Source organism: Pseudozyma flocculosa (genome assembly GCF_000417875.1).
Source record: "Pseudozyma flocculosa PF-1 unplaced genomic scaffold scaffold00011, whole genome shotgun sequence".
Classification (NCBI taxonomy): Eukaryota; Fungi; Basidiomycota; class Ustilaginomycetes; order Ustilaginales; family Ustilaginaceae; genus Pseudozyma; species Pseudozyma flocculosa.
In genome coordinates, this window is record NW_006920879.1 from 600651 (window position 1) to 617366 (window position 16716).

Sequence of the window (16716 nt, forward strand, 5' to 3'; positions counted from 1 at the left end):
GCCGCACGAGTGAGGTATGGATATGGCCAGCTAACTAGCATAGGGCAATGGACGACGTGGTCCGCGCATCGCAGCCACCTGTGGCCGAGGGGCCACCGGTCAAGGGGGGGGGGGGCCGTGCCTGCCACCAGCCCCTCGACCACCTTCGCCACCTCCTTCGACCCCCTCCCTCTTAGCCAGCTCAACCACCGAGCTAGCACACCAGGGATCATCGCAAGGAGAAACCCGCAGCACACCATGGCACAGTCACAGCAGACGTCCGAAAGGACCCTGGTCGCCCTCATCGCAGACGAGGTAAGCAACGCCGCTCCCCCCGCCTTCGTCTTCCCCCTCTGCCCCTCCCACTCACCCTCCCCTGCCCTCTTGACACCACCGTTCGCACGCTGCACAACAGGACTCGACCACCGGCCTGCTCCTCGCGGGCATCGGCAACGTCGACGAGGCGGGCGAGAAAAACTTCTACATTGTCGACAACACGGTTCGTCCCTCTGCGCCTCCCCCGACCCCTGCCGCTGCCGCTGTCACTGTCACCCGCCGTCCGTCGTCTCCCTCTGACTCTTGCCCGTGCGCCCTTCCACCCTCAGACGTCCGTTTCCGACATCGAGGAGGCCTTCAACCGGTACACGCAGGAGCGTAAGGACGTCGGAATCCTCCTCATCAACCAGCACATTGCCGACAAGATCCGCCCCATCGTCGATCGCTATACCCAAGCCTTTCCCGCCCTCCTCGAGATCCCGAGCAAGGACCATCCGTACGGTGCGTCTCCGCGCGCGCCTCGTTTGTGGGCAGGTCGGTGCAGGGCCGAGCGCGATACTGACGTCCTGATCGTACCGTGTCCCCCCCGCGTCCCCTTTGCGCCGCCGGCCCAGATCCGGCCAAGGATAGCGTCCTGAAGCGCGTCCAGAAGGTGAGCAACGCTTCACGATCCGGCCTCGACTCGATGAGGTGCCAGCGGCTGATCCCCAGCTTTATCCTCCACTCCCACATCCTCCCAGCTCTTCGGCGAATAAAGCACCGCCAAGTGCCTGCGCATCCAGTCCACGCACCCTGTACATACCCCTCCCTCGACGACATCAGCAACTTGCACATCTTCCCAGGAACCCCTCGCCCGACTCGGCAGCACGTATGACAGGTTATCCACGCCCATCATGAGGCATGTGTGCACGTCTAAGCAGGATTTCTAGCGGCAGCATCGCATCTGGGCAGCAGCGCCGCAGCGCCGCAGATCAAGCATCCGGGTCGAGCAGGAGCCACTCGACGATCTCGTTAAACTCGGGCCCGCCGTGCATGAGCATCTCGCCGTGCACCTTGCCCTCGCCAAAGAAGAGGCACCGCGCCGGCAGCCCCATCTCGAACAGGTACTCGCGCGTCTCGCCGGCGTGCAGGATGGCGTCGTGCTCGGCCAGGTAGAACCGTGTCTTGCTGGCATCCGTCAGGTTGGGGATCTGTCGGCGGCGGGGAGGGGTTAGAGTGCGGCGGCAGGCGTGTCAGCCACGTGAGCGCCCAAGACGTTGGCCTCCCATGATTGCCGCACGGTCGACTCACCTCGTCGGGCCAGAGCAGCGAGCTGGACCACTGGAAGTAGCGGCAGAGGGTGTTGGCCGTCCCCAGCTCCCTCGCCACAAAGTAGCGCATCAGCAGTTCGATGGGCGTCTCGACGCGCTTGTAGAGAAAGTTGCCGCAGACGTGGGGCACCCACAGCTGAAAGCAGACCGGGTCGACAAAGCAGCTGCGCCGCACCAGGGTGCCGAGCGACTTGAGCAGCCAGCTGTGCACCAGCGAACCGTACGAGTGCGAGAGTACCGTGATACCGCTCTCGTGCCAGCCGTTGGACGCAATGATGCGCCGGAACGCCGCCGTCGTCTCGTGGTGTCCAAAGGGCGACAGGAACGACGACGAGTGGATCGCCTGCGAAATGTTGGGCTGCAGCAGGATCAGCACCGGCCGGTCCTGGAACACGGGCGAGGCGAGAAAGAAGTCGACGAGCGACGCGTACTGCGCCAGCCCGATGCCCAGACCGTGCAGAAAGATGAGGGGCGGCGCCTTGGACGTCTTTGCATCCCATGCTTTGGGCACGCGAAGGAGGTAGGGCAGACGACCCTCGATCTTGCGCTTGAAGCCGCCACCGATGGCCTTGCGGATGACGAGGTGCGACAGCGTGTTTGTCACGACATAAGAAGCCAGCGGCCGCCCGGACACGCGCACCGGGTCGACGGTGAGGCGCATCATCCGCAGGCGCGGCGACGAGGCCTCGTCGTGATGATCGGCCCACTGCGGCGACCGCAGCGGGTATGGCCGGCCCTGCCTCACCTCGAGCAACTCTCGGCAGTATTCAATGAACTGCAGCCGGTCGCCCTTGGTCGGGTCCCACTCCCCGGGCGCCGCGCGGGCACCCTGAACGTCCTCCTCTTCCAGAAAGAGCGGTGCGGCCCCCCCAAAAGTGGCGATCGAAGGCGGCATGGGCGAGGGAACGGCCGAGGGGATGGGCGAGCCGTCGTCGTCGGAACCGGAGCCCGCAGAGCCGCGCCGGTGCTCGTCTTCGATCTCCTCGAGCGTCGTGCCGAAGATGGACCAGGCGAGCCACTGCTGGATATCGCGGCGTGTGATGTGGTCAAAGTGCGCTCCGAAGAACCACTTTGACTGCGCCTGCTGGAACCGGATGGCGCGCGGGTCGTCGTGCTCGAGCGGACGATGGACAAAGTTGGGGACAAAGCTGGCGGTGCGCAGCCGGCCCATGCGACGACGGACGTCTTCGGCCGCGGCAGTGGCTTCAGCGTCCGAGGGCCGCGCGAGGGCTGTCGCCGAGCCGTTTTGACGTGGTGGAGCGAGCCTCCCAGATGCGCGGGCGGTGTCGTTGGTGCCGTTTGGCTGCTTGAGACCGCTCTCGAGCGCCTTTGCAAAGACGGTGCGGATGAAGCGCTTGCCGTAGAGCGGGCGCGGACCGGGAGCCTGGATCTTGCGAGCCAGCCGGGCGTGGTAGATGGAGAAAGCGGCTTCCACTGCGCAGTAGACGAAGAGGCCGTTGAAGAACCAGGGGTGCCGTGTTGGGCAGAGGTGCTGGAGCAGCGGGTGTGACTGGAGCAAGGCGGCCTGGGTTGCCAGAGGCGGGTAGCGAGGAGCCGCTGCGAGGTAGACGAGGCGAGAGACGAGGATGACCCAGCAGGCTGGAGTGATGCTCCACACGAAGACGACGAGGACACGTGCGACGAGCATGTAGGCATCGCCGGGGATGAGATGACCCATGTTGGCCGATGGAGGGTGCAACGAGGAGGATAGCCGGGCGTCTACCCAGAGCTGAAGGAAATTGCTTGGGCGCCGTCTTTTGTTCTCGGGGACTGCAGCTCGACGGGATCCGGGGTATATAAGCTGCAATGGCCGGCGAGTTGGGCTGCCTGGGGAGTGGGTATGTGGTGGCGGCAAGGCAAGAGGCAGGGATGGGATCTAGAGGGCTAGCAGGGGTAGCAGGCCGAGTGTCGCCTTTGAAAGACGCCGACTGGCGGCTAGGAAGGCGAACTTTTTTGGGCGTCGCCTGCCAGCTCGTCAAGCTACGTGAAAGGAGGCCTGGCCAGACCAGACCAGACCAGACCAGACCATGCCAGGCCAGCCCAATTCAGGGTCCACCTGGCCAAGCACCACCTTTCAGCTGGCAGCACCAACCAACCAAGAGGCCGACCGGCGGGCATACCTACCTGCCACCTTATCACCGCGGGATGGGGCTGGCGTAACGCGACAAACCAGGGGCATCACCCCTGGCCTGCCGCTGGCCAACATGCGATAGACTCGCCCGAAGACAGAAAGTGCAAGCAAGCTAAGGCCCATCGTCGCCGCCACGCACCCCTCGCAAGAAGCGCAAACCAAGCAAGCAAGTCGGCGATGGACCGGGACAGCAGCTCCTTCGACCCCGACCAGCGGTGGTCCCTGCATGGAGCCAACGTCGGCCGAGAGAGGACAATACAACGCCAAGTGGCCGTCGTCGATGACATCTCCGGCCTCTGTCAAGAGAGCCGTGTCGGGACCCTTGCCCCGCGTTCCATCCCCCCTCTGACCGTCCAGACGGCGGGCGACCACTGGCGAGGGGCCCCAGCAGGTCTTCTGAGCCCGACGAGGCAGATGACATCCGACGTCGCTGTCAAAAGGCTGTCGAGCTGGTCTTGCGAGAGGTCGGGTCTCTGCACTCGCCGCTCGGCACAATCTGAATGGCCGGGCACCGCATTGATCCTCCCCTGTAAGCGTCATGGCCCTGGCCTGGCCCTGGCCTGGCTGACCACAGGGTCCATGGTCAGCTCGTCGAAAGCCTCGCTCCTCGCCCTAACTATCTCGAAGCCGCCTCATTGCTTGACCGAGGAGAGTCCAGAGGGGTATAAGACGACCTCGTTCGTGCTTCGCATCCTGCGACGGGCCCACATCGCAGGGCGTCCTTCGCTCATCATCGGTACCTTTGCCTGCACCTCCCCGAGCTGCAACCACTCGCCCAACCATGTCGCAGCTCCTGTCGAGCCTCATCGAGCTGCCCACGCAGACCCTCGTGCTGGCCACGGCGGTCGCGGTCGGCGCAGCCGCCTTGCTTGTCCACGCCTACCTCTTCGACGCCGTCGGCAAGCACGGCAACCTGCCACCGGGCCCGCCCGTCGACTCTCTCTTCTCTGGCCACCGCATCCCGTCCACTCACCCATGGCGGTACCTCGAGAAGCTGACCGAAGAGTACGGCGACATCTTCACGCTGCGCATCGGCCGGTCGCCCCTCTTTGTGCTGGGCCGCGCGTCGTCGGCGCACCGGATCCTCGAAAAACAGTCGGCCCTCTCGTCGAGCCGGCCGCGCCTCGTCCTCGCCGGCGAGCTGCTGTCGAACAACAAGCGCATCCTCCTCATGCCCTACGGCGACCAGTGGCGCCTCTACCGCAAGGCGATGCACGAGACCCTCAACGACACCGTGGCAAAGCAGTACGAGCCCATCCAGGAGCGAGAGGCGCGCATCGCCACCCTGCACCTCGGCCGCCTCGGCCAGGCGGACGGCGGCGGCGGCGACTTCCAGCGGGTGCTGCACCGCTACGCCGCCAGCGTCATTATGCAAGTTACCTACGACTATCAGGTCCAGACGCTCGACGACCCGCTCGTCCGCTCAGTCGCGCAGCGCGGACACGCCCTCGCCATGTGCATCCGTCCCGGCGCCAGCGTGCTCGACCGGTACCCGCTGCTGGAGCACGTCCCCACCTGGCTCAACCCGTGGAAGCAAGAAGGGCTGCGCCTGCGGAAGCTCGAGCAGGAGCTGTACCTCGGCCAGGTGATCAAGGTGCGCGAGCGCATGGAGCGCGGCGAGTGCGCGCCCTGCTTCGTGTCCAAGATGACGGAGCGACAGCAGGAGCTGGGCCTCACCGACCTCGACGTGGCGGGCATGAGCGGAAGCCTGTTTGGCGCCGGATCCGACACCACCGCCAGCGCGCTCAGCATCTTTGTCATGGCCGTGTGTCGGTACCCGGCGGTGCTGGCCAGGTTGCACGAGGAGCTGGACCGCGTGGTGTCCAGGGACCGCATGCCCACCTTTGACGATATCCCGCAGATGCCCTACGTCCGCGCCACGGTGCAGGAGGTGCTGCGGTGGCGGCCCGTCAGTGCCGGAGGCTTCCAGCACTCGCTGACGGCCGACGTCGAGTACAAGGGCTACGTCCTGCCCAAGGGATCGACCGTCGTCGGCCCGCACTGGTCCATCTCGCGGGACGAGCACGAGTACCCTGAGCACGACGTGTTCAAGCCCGAGCGGTTCCTCCAGAGCGGCGGTGCAGAAGCGAACGGAACCTCGGCGCAGGACGAGGTCAAGGGCACCTGGTTCGCGCCGGCGCGCGGCAGCGTGGCGTTTGGCTTCGGCCGCCGCGTCTGCCCGGGCCTCAACGTGGCCATGCGCTCGCTTCACATCAACATCGCGTGCATGGCGTGGGCGTTCGACATCGCCCAGCCCGACGGCCGGCCGGAGCGCGTCGACACGTTTGCCTTCAACTCGGCCGCCAACTCGCACCCGCTCCCATTTGACGCCACCTTCACCTACCGCGACCCGGCGAGGAAGGGCGTGGTCGAGGAGGAAAACATCGCCACCGGCGAGCTCGACAGGATCGCAGCGTCGCGAGGTGCGACCTAGCCCCGGATCGGTTTCACCTGGAGGTCCGGAGTAGACACCCCAATGGAACTGGAACCGATTGTTCGCCATGACCGTAGAGAGCGTGCCGCGAAAAGAGAGGTAGTGGTGTACAGGCAAGGAGGGGTGGATCGACCGCGCACAGCAGAGTATCGGGCGGGCTGGCCTGGCGTTGTCGCTCAGAAGTAGTCGTACCCTCGATGGCCGCCGTCTGACGAGGATGGCGACGAAGGACGGCGATGTGACGAGACCGAGATACTGACCGAGAGCTGCGACGAGGCGTGCGTCGCGCGGGAGTCGGTGCCATGATCGCTGGCCGAGGACGTGCCGTCGAATCGACGGTGCGAGCGGCCGACGTCGACCATGGCGGGATCGGCGGTGCGCGGTCTTCGAGCATGCAGCTTCTTCTGCACGTAGGCGGGCAACGGTGAGAGCGGCCTCGTGAGGACGTCGTTGGTCGCCGAGGCGTCTCCTTTGCTTCCTTCCCTGCCGTGCTGGTATAGGCCGAGGCCGTGGTGTAGAGCGGCGTCCTCGCTGCCCTTCCTCCGTTCCGGCGCAGTCCTTGGCGGTCGACGCTGAACGGCTCGTCCGTGGCCGTAGGCCGAGGCTGGGGTCCTGGGCCTTTTGGTCCCCGCGCCAGGCGTGTCGGTGCCGGGCTGATCGGTATCCGGTCTCAGCACCTCTTCGCCCGAGTCGTCGGGCCTGTCGAGGCGGTTCGGGGGCAACGTACGGCCGCTCTCGACCCAAAAGTCGACAATGGCCATCGACGCCGTATTGGGCCGAGCCGACGACGTCGTCCGAGCGACTCGAAGCGGCCTGCTCACGGGCCCGAAGCCGTCGGCTGCCATAGTGGTGTCCAGGCCGCCAAACGTGTGGGTCGACGCCGTCGAGTCGGCGGTGCCCAATCGGCTGCCAGACGACGTGGCGTACGACTTGCCCGTCGACGGTCGCCGCTGGCACGGGACGGGAAACTGCCGTGCGATGGGCGTGAGCCCGCCCTTGAAGCTGAACTGGCTCATTGCGCCGATCGACTTTGACGTCGAGGGCCGCAGCTGCGCGACGTCGGCTGGCGTCTGCAAGTGTGCTGGTGCGTCCTTCCTTCGGCCGCGGCGGGTGTTGACCAAGGGAGGCATTGCCGTGAGGCTGTCTCCTCGTTCCAGTCCGTAAGTTGCGCCCAGAGCGCCTCCGCCATGGCTGAGCGCCCCCTGGTGGCCGAACGAGTCGAAAGTGTAGTGCGCCCGGGAGAGCGATCTTCGGTGTCTTGGTTCCGTCGAGGCCAGACCCCACTCGAACCGGCCGTTTGTCAGGTTCGGGCTGCCGCCAAACGAGGAGGGACTCAACGTTCCCTCGGCCCTCTCGTCGCTCAGCACCCGTTGATGGCCTGATTGGAAGAGATGAGCCGTGCTGTGATCGGCGCTCCAGATGAGCGAGGACGACGGCCTGTGGCCCTTGTCTCCCTCTGTGGGACTGGCACACTCTGCCGATGCCGAGGGGGGTGTCGTCTGCGGCTGCCATGGGGGCATCTTGTCTTCCCACACGGTGGAGGGGCGTGGTGGGCCGCCCCATAGCGACACGACGTCGGCGCGGCTGACCGGAAGCGCCCGTGTAGCGCGCAAGCTGCTCCCAACAAGGCAGAAGGGCAAGCAGAGTAGGACGTAACCAAACCAGCCGGCCAGCGCCGCGACGAGGATCAGTGCGGCCGAGCTTGAGGGGGCGCTGGTGGCGAGCACCCACTGCAGCGTGAAGGCGGACGTGGCCACCGCCACACAGACCGAGAGGCGGCTGTTGAGAGTTGCGTCGGTGGGTCGGGCCGCCTCGTCCTGCGTCAGGTTCGCCACCGACGATTGGTCGTCCTTTGTGCTCCGGTTGTCGGAAGAAGAGGAGGCCCTTGAGACGACGATGGCGAAGATCAAGACCATCAAGAGCGATGTGAGCCCGCACAAGACCCAGAAAAAGGCGCGGATGGTATCGAGGTCGAAGAGCGGCGGCGGCGCCCCGGGCTTGGTGGGGGCAGAGCCGTACTTGGCGCCGAGCATGGTGGTGAGGAAATGGAGGAAGAAGACGAGTGGCGCGAGCGAGAGGACGAGGCGATGCAGGACGACGTGGAGCCGCCTCGCGTCCTCCCTGCAGTGCCGTGACAGGCCAACCAGGGCGAGCAGCAGGCACCCGCAGGGAACGATGCTCGCCGCGGCGATGGCGATGGCGACGGACACGCCGGGTTGCCCGTCGGCGCTGGGGCTGCGGACCAGTTTGTCGGCCAGGCGTATTGCGGCGCAGCTGATACCGAACGCTGCCAGCAGCGCTGGCGTGCGCAAGCCGATCCATCCCGCCAGGGAACGACGTCGCAGCAGCATCGCGACGATGAGGGTGACGCCGACGATGAGGTGGCCCAGGCCAAGGAGGTCGACGAGGTCCTTCTCGACCGAGGTGCCATGGGTGCATCGAAGCGGACCGGCCGCCGAGGTGGGCGCAAAACCTGCGCCGAGGGAGGAGGGGATATCGCGACAAGTCAAGGGGGCGTCAGTACGGTCCGGCTCGCCAGCAAGGAAGGGCACCAAGTCGGCGTCGGAGATACCTACACGAAAGGACAGCCATGGCGGTACGCAGATCCACCCTGAATGCTGCTCGGCAGGACGGGCTCGCGGAGGGAAACCCCAGAAGAGAAGGTGGATGGGAGAGGAAAGGAGGGGGGCCAACAGCAAGAGGGGGGAGCGCGGATTTCGCCGCGACCCCCTGGGTCGAAGCGATGCCGTGGCACCTTTATACGAGGCCAGCGTACGTCCGTCGACCTGGACTCGTCCCGCGTGACAGGCACGGCAGGGCGGCGATGCAGGCATGCGGGATAGCTGGGATGAGATGTGGCGAAGGTTCAGCCCGCAGGATGACAACAGCCGGGCCCCCCGTTCTCCTTCCCCGGCCATTCGGCATGGAGGCGGGCGGAGGAGCGAGTCGGGGGCTCACCAGCTAGGCTTCGACGGGCCGGGTTCGGCATGAAGTCAGGACAAGCGTAGGCGCAATAAGGCTGGGTTTGGACAGGGTACGGACGGCCATGCATGCTGGCTGGCCAACGTTGAGAGCATGTTGTATGTCCATGCCTGCCTGTAGGTCCATCTCGCTGCCAGCCCGGTCGAGGTCGTGGGCACTCGTCGGTCGAGGCAGGGCCCTATATCGATCGACTGCAACGACGGCGCACTACGGTCACTCCGTTGTCACGGGCCTGGTCCTGGATCTGCAACGGGCAAAGGGGAGAGGGGTCAAGGTGGGAAGCGAGGATGGCCGTAGTAGTCCGTTTTGTCCACGACCGCCAGCCATGCCGTCGCCCCCATCGCCTGCCACGCGTCGAGGTGGAACCCACCACATACCTCGACTAGCCTGCCACGTACCTTTCCCACGGCAGCAGCTGAGGCGAGCTCAGGAGAGGTACGACGTGTATGGAGCAGCGCCAACTCGCCGCCCCAGGCGTAGCTCAGGCTGTCTATCTGCGCTACGGCTATGCACCTTGCTCGCACTCAGAGCTTCGGCGCAGCATGTACTTGCTACCATATATATGTAGCTGCACTGCTGCGCCCCTGATACGGTGCGATGCGGTGCGACACGGTACGGTACGGTATGGTACGGTGCGGCCAACACCTGCAGAGAACTTCGGCGTCTCTCTGGACGGCTGCCGTGCAACACCGGGGGCCCTAGCCTGCCTGTACGTACATTTGCCTGAATGCGACTTGCCTGCCTGCCCGCATGCTTGCTTGTTGCCACGACGACTCCGCCTGCCATCTGACGTGATGCTACCGACCTTTTCTCCATGGCGGTGCACGGATGGCTCAACGGGGACGGTCGACGTACGTGCGTTCGCGCGCGCCTACGCTGGGCGTGCTTGGCGCTGCGACGATGACGGCTGCGAGCGTGAGCGTGCATCCCCGTATCGGCAGCCGGGTGTTTATGGGCTCGGGCTGACTTGCGAAGGTATCGTCCGCAGAGGCCGAAGGGGGCAGAGAGGCAGGGGCGACAGGCCAGCTGCGGAGTACAAGTTCTAAACGGGGACCATCAACTAGAGCAGGCAGGGGTGAGGGGCCCGGCAAGATGGCGCCAAACCTGCGCCACCATCGCTCGACTTCCTGTCCTGACCGCTCGGGAAGGTGGCGCTCAAAGGGATGCGGCGATGCGGTCGCTCGTGCAACGCCACCCTGCCTGCCTCTGCTACCGACGGCAGGCAGCGGCGCAACAATGCAGAGGTCGGTGTCCGCTGCAAAGGTGCATGGTCAGTGTGAAGCCACTACTACTCGGCCCCCGGCTTCGATGAGCGTGATGCTAGGATGCCGCCAGACCTTGTCCCCTGTCGATCAACACATCGAGTGCTGTACCAACGTCTTCGAGAGCTCGATCTAGCGTCTTAGCTAGCTGGAAAACGTGGTGGGCCCGACCCGAACGAGCCATGCCAGCGATGGCTCAACCAAACAATCAATCTCACCGGCCCTCGCTCTCTTCGTCCGTGTCATGACCGTGGCAACATTTGTTGCACAGTTCGACGGGGTCCGAATGGATCGAGAAGGGGCGAGGCAGTTTGGTAGACAACGGGGCAGGCAGGCGGGCTGAAGAGTAGCGTAGCGTAGTGTCGAGTCAACGCCGCATCTGATGTGGACAGCAACGGCGTCGACACCGCCTGCAGGGACCACGGCAAAGGCGTCCCCGCCCTCCGATGCCACGTGGATCGTTGGCCGTGGTAGGAGCGACGCCGAGCTGCCTGCCCTGCCCTCGAGCCACCTCCACCACCATAGAATCCGCGGTTGTGTGTACGTACGGACGTAGCACTTGCCTGCTCCCCCTCCCGTCTTGGCGAGCAATCTATGCGGACCCCATCTTCGCACTTCCGCCGATCGTATCAACAAGCAACAAGCCGGGCACTTCCATCCCACTGTCGCTCGCTCCATTCAACCGCGGCTGTCGCAGTTCCGGGAGCTCCCCTCGTGTGCAGAGGAATATCGTTTGGATTGGTTTCGGGGATCATGGCCGTGGCCGGCGATCTTCATCGCATGGCGTACGGCGGATATGCGCTCTGATGCGCCTGGTACGGGTAGTGCTGCTGCTGCTGCTGCCCATGCGGCTGCGGCTGCGGCTGCGGCTGCTGAGGGCGATGGTGCTGGTGCGCATGAAGCTGCTGGTGTTGTTGCTGCGGCGACATCGCGTGGCCTTGAGCGTAGTACGGCGGGCCGCCACCGCCATGGAGCTGGCCTGCTGCCCTCGCTTGCTGCTGCTGGTGGGCCCAGTCCGCCGGCTGAGGGTAGCCGCCAGCCTGGTGCGCGACAGGAGCCGGGTAGGCATAGCTCTTTGAAGGGCTTGCCGACGCCGGGTAGACCACCTTTGTCGGGTACGACGCCGTGGGCTGCGGCGTGGTGGGATTGTATCCGTACGACCGCGCAGGAGGAGCGGGGGAAGCGTACGCATACGACAGGCCGCCCCCCGGCGCGACACTCGGGCTCGCGGACGGGGCCGAGGGCGGGCCGTAGCTGCGAACACCGGACGTCGCCGCCTGCTGGTAGGCCGGTCCGGGCTGCTGCTGTGGCAGCGGCTGTCGCGACACGCCATTCGGCGGGTGGGCATACGATGAGGACGGATGGCCGCCGGGTGGGTACCGCGCAGGCGTGCCGGGATAATGCTGTTGCTGTTGCTGCTGCTGCACGGGATGGTGTTGCGGCTGTTGCGGGTGCTGAGGTTGCTGTGCAGGCGGCATGGGCTGTCGCGGTTGCGCTCGGCTTTGCACGGCCGGGCTGGCGGCGCTGGCGTGGGTCGCCGACGGCGAACTGGTCGCATGCGGCCCGCCCGAGCCCGCCCTCTGAGGATACCCGCCGCCCGGCATCTTCTCTGGTGAGAGTGGCCGCCTCGCGCCCGGCTGCGCCTCGGCGGACAGGAGCTCGATCTCATGTCTGTCCTCCCTGTCGCTGTACAGCCGGCTCGATGCAAACTTTTCCAGCATGCCCTTGCCCTTTTCGAGCGTCGCAGGCGGCAGTTCCCCGCGCCATGCAGCAGATGCACCGCCTCCGTGGTTGAGTCGGACGGTGCTATTGCTGCGGATCAGCAGGGGTGAGCCGCCAGGGCCCGGACCGGCGCGAACGCCAGGGTACCGTGCACCGGGCTGGTAGAGCGAGTCGTCCAGGGTACCCCAGTAATCAGAGCGGCTTTCTTGGCCGCTCAAGGTCGGATCGATGGCTCCGATCGTGCGCGAGAAGTTGCTGATCGTCGATCGCCCCGGGAGCACATTGAGCATGGTGCCCGACCCGACGTCTGCAGCATGCGGCTGGAGCGCGATGAGCGAGGCGAGGGAATCGAGCAGGGCCGCCGCGATCGTCTCCTCTTCGGCACTCGGCTCGAGCTCCCCGTCCTTCGATGGGTCGCGCCTCTTGCTCGCCGCCGTGGACGATGGAGATGCCTTCGCCGGTTTGGGCCTGAACGACCGCCTCAGACGATCCCACTGCGCCTCTTGCAGTTCCTTGAGCAGGATCAAGTTGCGCTGCAGCTGCGCAGAGATCTTCTCGTCCTTCTCGAGCTGCGCCAGACCCGCCTTGATCGCCTGGGCGTCGAGCGACTGGTCGAGGCCATCGAGTTGGAGTTCGTCTTCGTTGGCCTCACTTGCAGGAGCAGCCAGCTGCAGACGAGGCGGCTCCGAGACGGTCTGATCCCGCTCGGCGTCAGGACCGCGCAAAAGCCCATTGCAATGGGCCCGCGGTCCCCAGACAGCCAGCACGCCGGCTCGAGCCCGGGTTTGGTTTGTCCAGACTCGGACGCTGGCCGTGTGCGACATCGTCGCCGCAGTCGAGTCGTGCGACGGCGCGAAGGAGGCATAATTGCCGTAGCGGAGGAACATGACTACGGGGGACACGAGGGAGAGAGAGAAGCTGGGTCAGCAAGCAGTGCCGTCCAAATCTTGTTGGCATGCGAGGGCTCGCGGCTCACCTGGCTTCATTCCGTCGCCAGCGCCCATTGGCGCGTCTGCCATGGCCCTGTGTTGCCTCTTGGCCGCCCTGCTCGCGACCGACCTCTCGCCAAGGGTCGGCCTCGTCTTGTTCGCGTCCCGCCTCAGTCCTTGCGTGCGCGGTTCGGGCTTAAAGTCTGGGGCGATCGCGACCAAGTTGGCTTGCCCTGTTCCAGAAACCGCCATGAGACGAGGCCAAAGTGATCAGCGCGAGCTTGGTCTCACCTCCGTGCGGAGAAAGAAAGACAAGGCCAAAAGGCACTCACCTGGATCGATCTTCCCGAGCGCCTCGCTATCGAGGTGAACCGGCTTGGAGAAAAAGTCGCCGCGCGGCAGCCGCATGTGGAGCGCGTACTGGCCCGGCGCTTGTCCAGATTCGATGGAGGCCACGCCATCTCGGAGGAGCTCGTCGTCGGTGGGCTCTGCCTTGATCCTCGCTTGACCCTCCACCGCCTTCCGACGACGTCTGGCCTCGAGCGCGTCGGCCCGTGCTTCCACCAGGCTGGCCAGCAAGTCGCCCTTGACGATCTCGCCCTGGTCGTCGGTCTCGCGGTAGCGCCTCGCCAGTTGGTCGACCAGGCTGAGAATCAGTGTCAGCGAGCAGAGCGTGCTACGCTTCTCCTCGACCTCTTTGTTCTGGTGCTGCATCCCATCCGACAAAGGCTCAGTGGCCAGCTCCTGCAGCAGCCTGGCGTCCTCGAGAAGCGGCATCCTCAAGCTCAACAGATGCTCCTGCAAACGATCGTGGAACGAGAGAGCGAGGCCCGCACAGCAAGCGTCAGCCACACTTCCAAGGCGTAGGAGCTCTCGCGGGATGGCCGCACCGATTGCACTCACCCTAAGGTCGCGCAGCCGGGTGCCTTCTGTGAACGCTTCCTCCAGGTTCGCGAACGGTAGCTTGTCGCCTCGCTGCGAGGCCTTCCCTCCGCCTGCAGCTCCGTTCGCCTGTCGCGCCTTGGTCGACGACCTCTTTGCAGTCAAGAGTTCTGGCGCCAGGCTGGACGAGATGAATGAGGAAGTGAAGAGGGACGCGAGGTAGGTACCATGTTGAGCACACGAGGTTGCATGCCTCTGCTATCCGGCAAAAGCCGCTCAACAGTCCTTGGACTCACCTAGAGAGCACCGCCTTGAGCTTGATCGCGTCTGCATCGAGGAGCTTGAGCTCATAGCGATCGACGTTTCGGATCCCCTTCGCGCCCTCATCATGGCTCTTCACAGCAGCGCGGCTAATCCCGAGAAGAGCGCGATACTCGTCGAACTCGGATGGCGGATCGGCCACGTCGACCTCTGCCTCTGCTGGTCGATCCTTGCTCTCGCTCGTCGACGACGGAGCGCCGTTTGACTGAGATGGGCCGTCGGCAGCGGCATCGCCATTAACGGTGGTCGAGGCAGCCTTCCGGGAGGCCTGGCTGGCGCTCTCGGGCTGAGAGGAGGCGGAGGGCTTTGCGGCAGCTGCGGCTGGTTGCGCCTCTTGCACGGCTTCAGGCTGCTGGCCGCGCTTTCGCTTGCGGTCTGGCTTGGACGGCGAAGCCTGCGGCGATGGCACGGGAGGGGGCGGGGATGTCGCAGAAGCGGCGGCGGCAGCAGCCCGCGCAGACCGTCGGAGCGGCGACATCGACGTCGATGTCCTCCGGGGCAGATGCTGAGCAGCGGCAGCGATGAGCAGCGAGGGGGGTCGAGCGCGAGCGTCTGTCGATGCGGCTGAAGCGAGAAGGTTATTTCGAGGATCGATCGATTTGCTGCGCTACACGGTGATAAGGGTCGAGACCGAGGCCAATGGTGCCGACGCCGGCCGTGCTTTTGCTACTGCTGCTGATGTTGGTTGGTGGTAGCGTTGGCTTTTTCCGACGAGCGCCCAACTGCCGCGCGAGCCTGGGCAACCGAGATCCGAACCCTGTGAGGAAGAAGCGCGACGGTGGTGGAGGTCGAGCGCCGAAGCGACGGTGTCGGAGCGCGGTGTGGGACGGTGGAAGAACAGCAGGTATCCACTCGGAGTCTCTGTACAGCGGCCTGGACGGCCAGGTGGGGTCTCTGGTCGAGAAGATGCAGAGGTCGGAAGGAAGGGCGAGTGGAATGACAAGCTGGCGTTTGTCGCGGTGCAGACGAGCCGAGAGAGCGCGCGCGTGCGCGATGGCCGCTGCAGCTGCTCTGGAGGAGGCCAGATGGGCGATAAAGGCACAAAGGACGGCCAACGCTGGTGCGTCGTCGTGGATCGCGCGTTGGAGCAGGTGGCGACGCGAGCAGCCCGGTGGCTACGGTGAGATCGAGGGTGGGGGCGAGATGGAAGAGGTAGGGGGCAGAAGGAGGCGAATGCGTTGGACGAGTGGGCCGACCAACAGGCAGGCTGGCTGGCTGGCTGGCTGGCTGGCTGGGTTGGCCTGGCAGGCCCAGAGGGCCAGGCTAGCTTGTGTGTGACCTCGTCGTCCGGTTGGGTGCGTTCGTGAATCCGGGCCTGGGGCGCGCTGCATGCCCTGGCCTGACCTGGCCTGCCTGCTTGCTTGGTGCGAGGGCGGGGCCAGGCCGAAAATGCCAATTTCCCGCCTGCCTGCCCGCAGGCCAGGCCAGCCAGCCGCTGGCCGTCGCGAAGAAGGGTCCGACCCGCGCTTTAGGCCTGCCTGCCTGCCTGCTGGCCCGCCCTGCCGATCCTCGCGGGTTTTTTCTTCTTCGGCTTGCCCGATCCACCCCCTGCCACCCCCTGCCACCGCCGCCTCGCCGTTCCACCCGCGCAACAGCAGGGCGAGCTAGGACGATGGAGCGGCGAAGGGACACAACGTATCGGAGGCGGACCGATGCGATGCGATGCGGCGCGGTGTGCTAGGTGACTTGCTCGCTGGCGAGGAGAAGCTTTGATCGAAGAACAAAGCCAAACGCAGCCTGCCTTGTGGGCGCCCGAGAACCTGAGCTTGCCAGCGGGCTGGGCCAGGCCTGGTCGGGTACGCCCCGAGCGCCAAATTCTGGTGGGCGCAGGCAGGCCATGCGTCTGGCCGTCAAGGACCATTCGATCCCGGACCCATCAGCTCGGTCTTGCACACAGGATCCAAGCGGATGTACAGCCGCACAGGCCGGTGCTGGTGCTGCAATGCACAAGAGGAGGACGTAATCGTACATACACAAGAGAGAAAGGTGAGGCTGGGGAAAGGAGGACGGCGGGGAGCGACTCTACCGACGGCCCATGCGTCCACCTCGACCTCCTCGTCGACCGAACCCGCCTCCGCCTCCGCCTCCAAAGCCCCCTGGCCCAGGCCCGCCGAAGCGACCGCCAGGAGGTCCAAAGTTGGGCTGGGCCATGGGCACGTTGGCGTGGCGCAGGCACTCCATCAGGTCGTCGGGCTTGAACGTGGGGCCGTCAAACGACTTGGCGTTGGGCAGGATGTCCATGAAGAAGAGCACCGCCTCGGGCAGCTCCGCAAACACGTCGCGCGGGCCCTGGGGCGGCGGCGGCGGCGGCGGACCGTTGTTGCCACCAAAGCGTCCAGAGGGACCCGTAGGCGGTGCCGGGCCGCCACCGAAACCCTTGCCAGCGCCGCCAGGACCGCCACCGCTCGGAATGCTGCCGGGCCCTTCGCGTGGCGGCGGGACCGTCCTCCATCCGGATGCTGCCGACGGCCCCGGGCTCGCCGAGTCT

The 16716-nt window shown here is 65.6% G+C and overlaps 6 protein-coding genes across 6 annotated transcripts in view; 2 read left to right on the forward strand and 4 right to left on the reverse strand.

Annotated features, from left to right (window-relative positions):
• Nucleotides 1–237: 237 nt before the first annotated feature.
• Nucleotides 238–1010, forward strand: PFL1_03671 (uncharacterized protein; the record flags this gene model as incomplete). The annotated part of the gene is made up of 5 exons (XM_007881190.1): nucleotides 238–294; nucleotides 395–478; nucleotides 585–756; nucleotides 870–907; nucleotides 996–1010. The coding sequence occupies 5 exons, from the start codon at nucleotides 238–240 to the stop codon at nucleotides 1008–1010; spliced, it is 366 nt and encodes a 121-aa protein (XP_007879381.1).
• A 216-nt stretch (nucleotides 1011–1226) lies between these two features.
• PFL1_03672 (uncharacterized protein) lies at nucleotides 1227–3243 on the reverse strand (the record flags this gene model as incomplete). Its single annotated transcript, XM_007881191.1, has 2 exons — nucleotides 1227–1445; nucleotides 1546–3243. 2 exons carry the CDS (start codon nucleotides 3241–3243, stop codon nucleotides 1227–1229), a joined length of 1917 nt encoding a protein of 638 aa, XP_007879382.1.
• A 1234-nt stretch (nucleotides 3244–4477) lies between these two features.
• Nucleotides 4478–6130, forward strand: PFL1_03673 (uncharacterized protein; the record flags this gene model as incomplete). The annotated part of the gene is made up of 1 exon (XM_007881192.1): nucleotides 4478–6130. One exon carries the CDS (start codon nucleotides 4478–4480, stop codon nucleotides 6128–6130), a length of 1653 nt encoding a protein of 550 aa, XP_007879383.1.
• A 176-nt stretch (nucleotides 6131–6306) lies between these two features.
• PFL1_03674 (uncharacterized protein) lies at nucleotides 6307–8722 on the reverse strand (the record flags this gene model as incomplete). Its single annotated transcript, XM_007881193.1, has 2 exons — nucleotides 6307–8603; nucleotides 8707–8722. The coding sequence occupies 2 exons, from the start codon at nucleotides 8720–8722 to the stop codon at nucleotides 6307–6309; spliced, it is 2313 nt and encodes a 770-aa protein (XP_007879384.1).
• Nucleotides 8723–11147: 2425 nt separating this feature from the next.
• On the reverse strand, nucleotides 11148–14706 carry PFL1_03675 (uncharacterized protein; the record flags this gene model as incomplete). Its single annotated transcript, XM_007881194.1, has 5 exons — nucleotides 11148–12985; nucleotides 13073–13258; nucleotides 13358–13823; nucleotides 13929–14088; nucleotides 14204–14706. 5 exons carry the CDS (start codon nucleotides 14704–14706, stop codon nucleotides 11148–11150), a joined length of 3153 nt encoding a protein of 1050 aa, XP_007879385.1.
• Nucleotides 14707–16250: 1544 nt separating this feature from the next.
• The window catches only part of PFL1_03676 (uncharacterized protein), a gene marked incomplete at both ends in the record, with an annotated part of 3526 nt that continues 3060 nt past the window's right edge, over nucleotides 16251–16716 (reverse strand). The window contains one exon of the mRNA XM_007881195.1: nucleotides 16251–16687. Coding sequence (XP_007879386.1) covers nucleotides 16251–16687 — 437 coding nt within the window. The remainder of the gene's footprint in view (nucleotides 16688–16716) is intronic.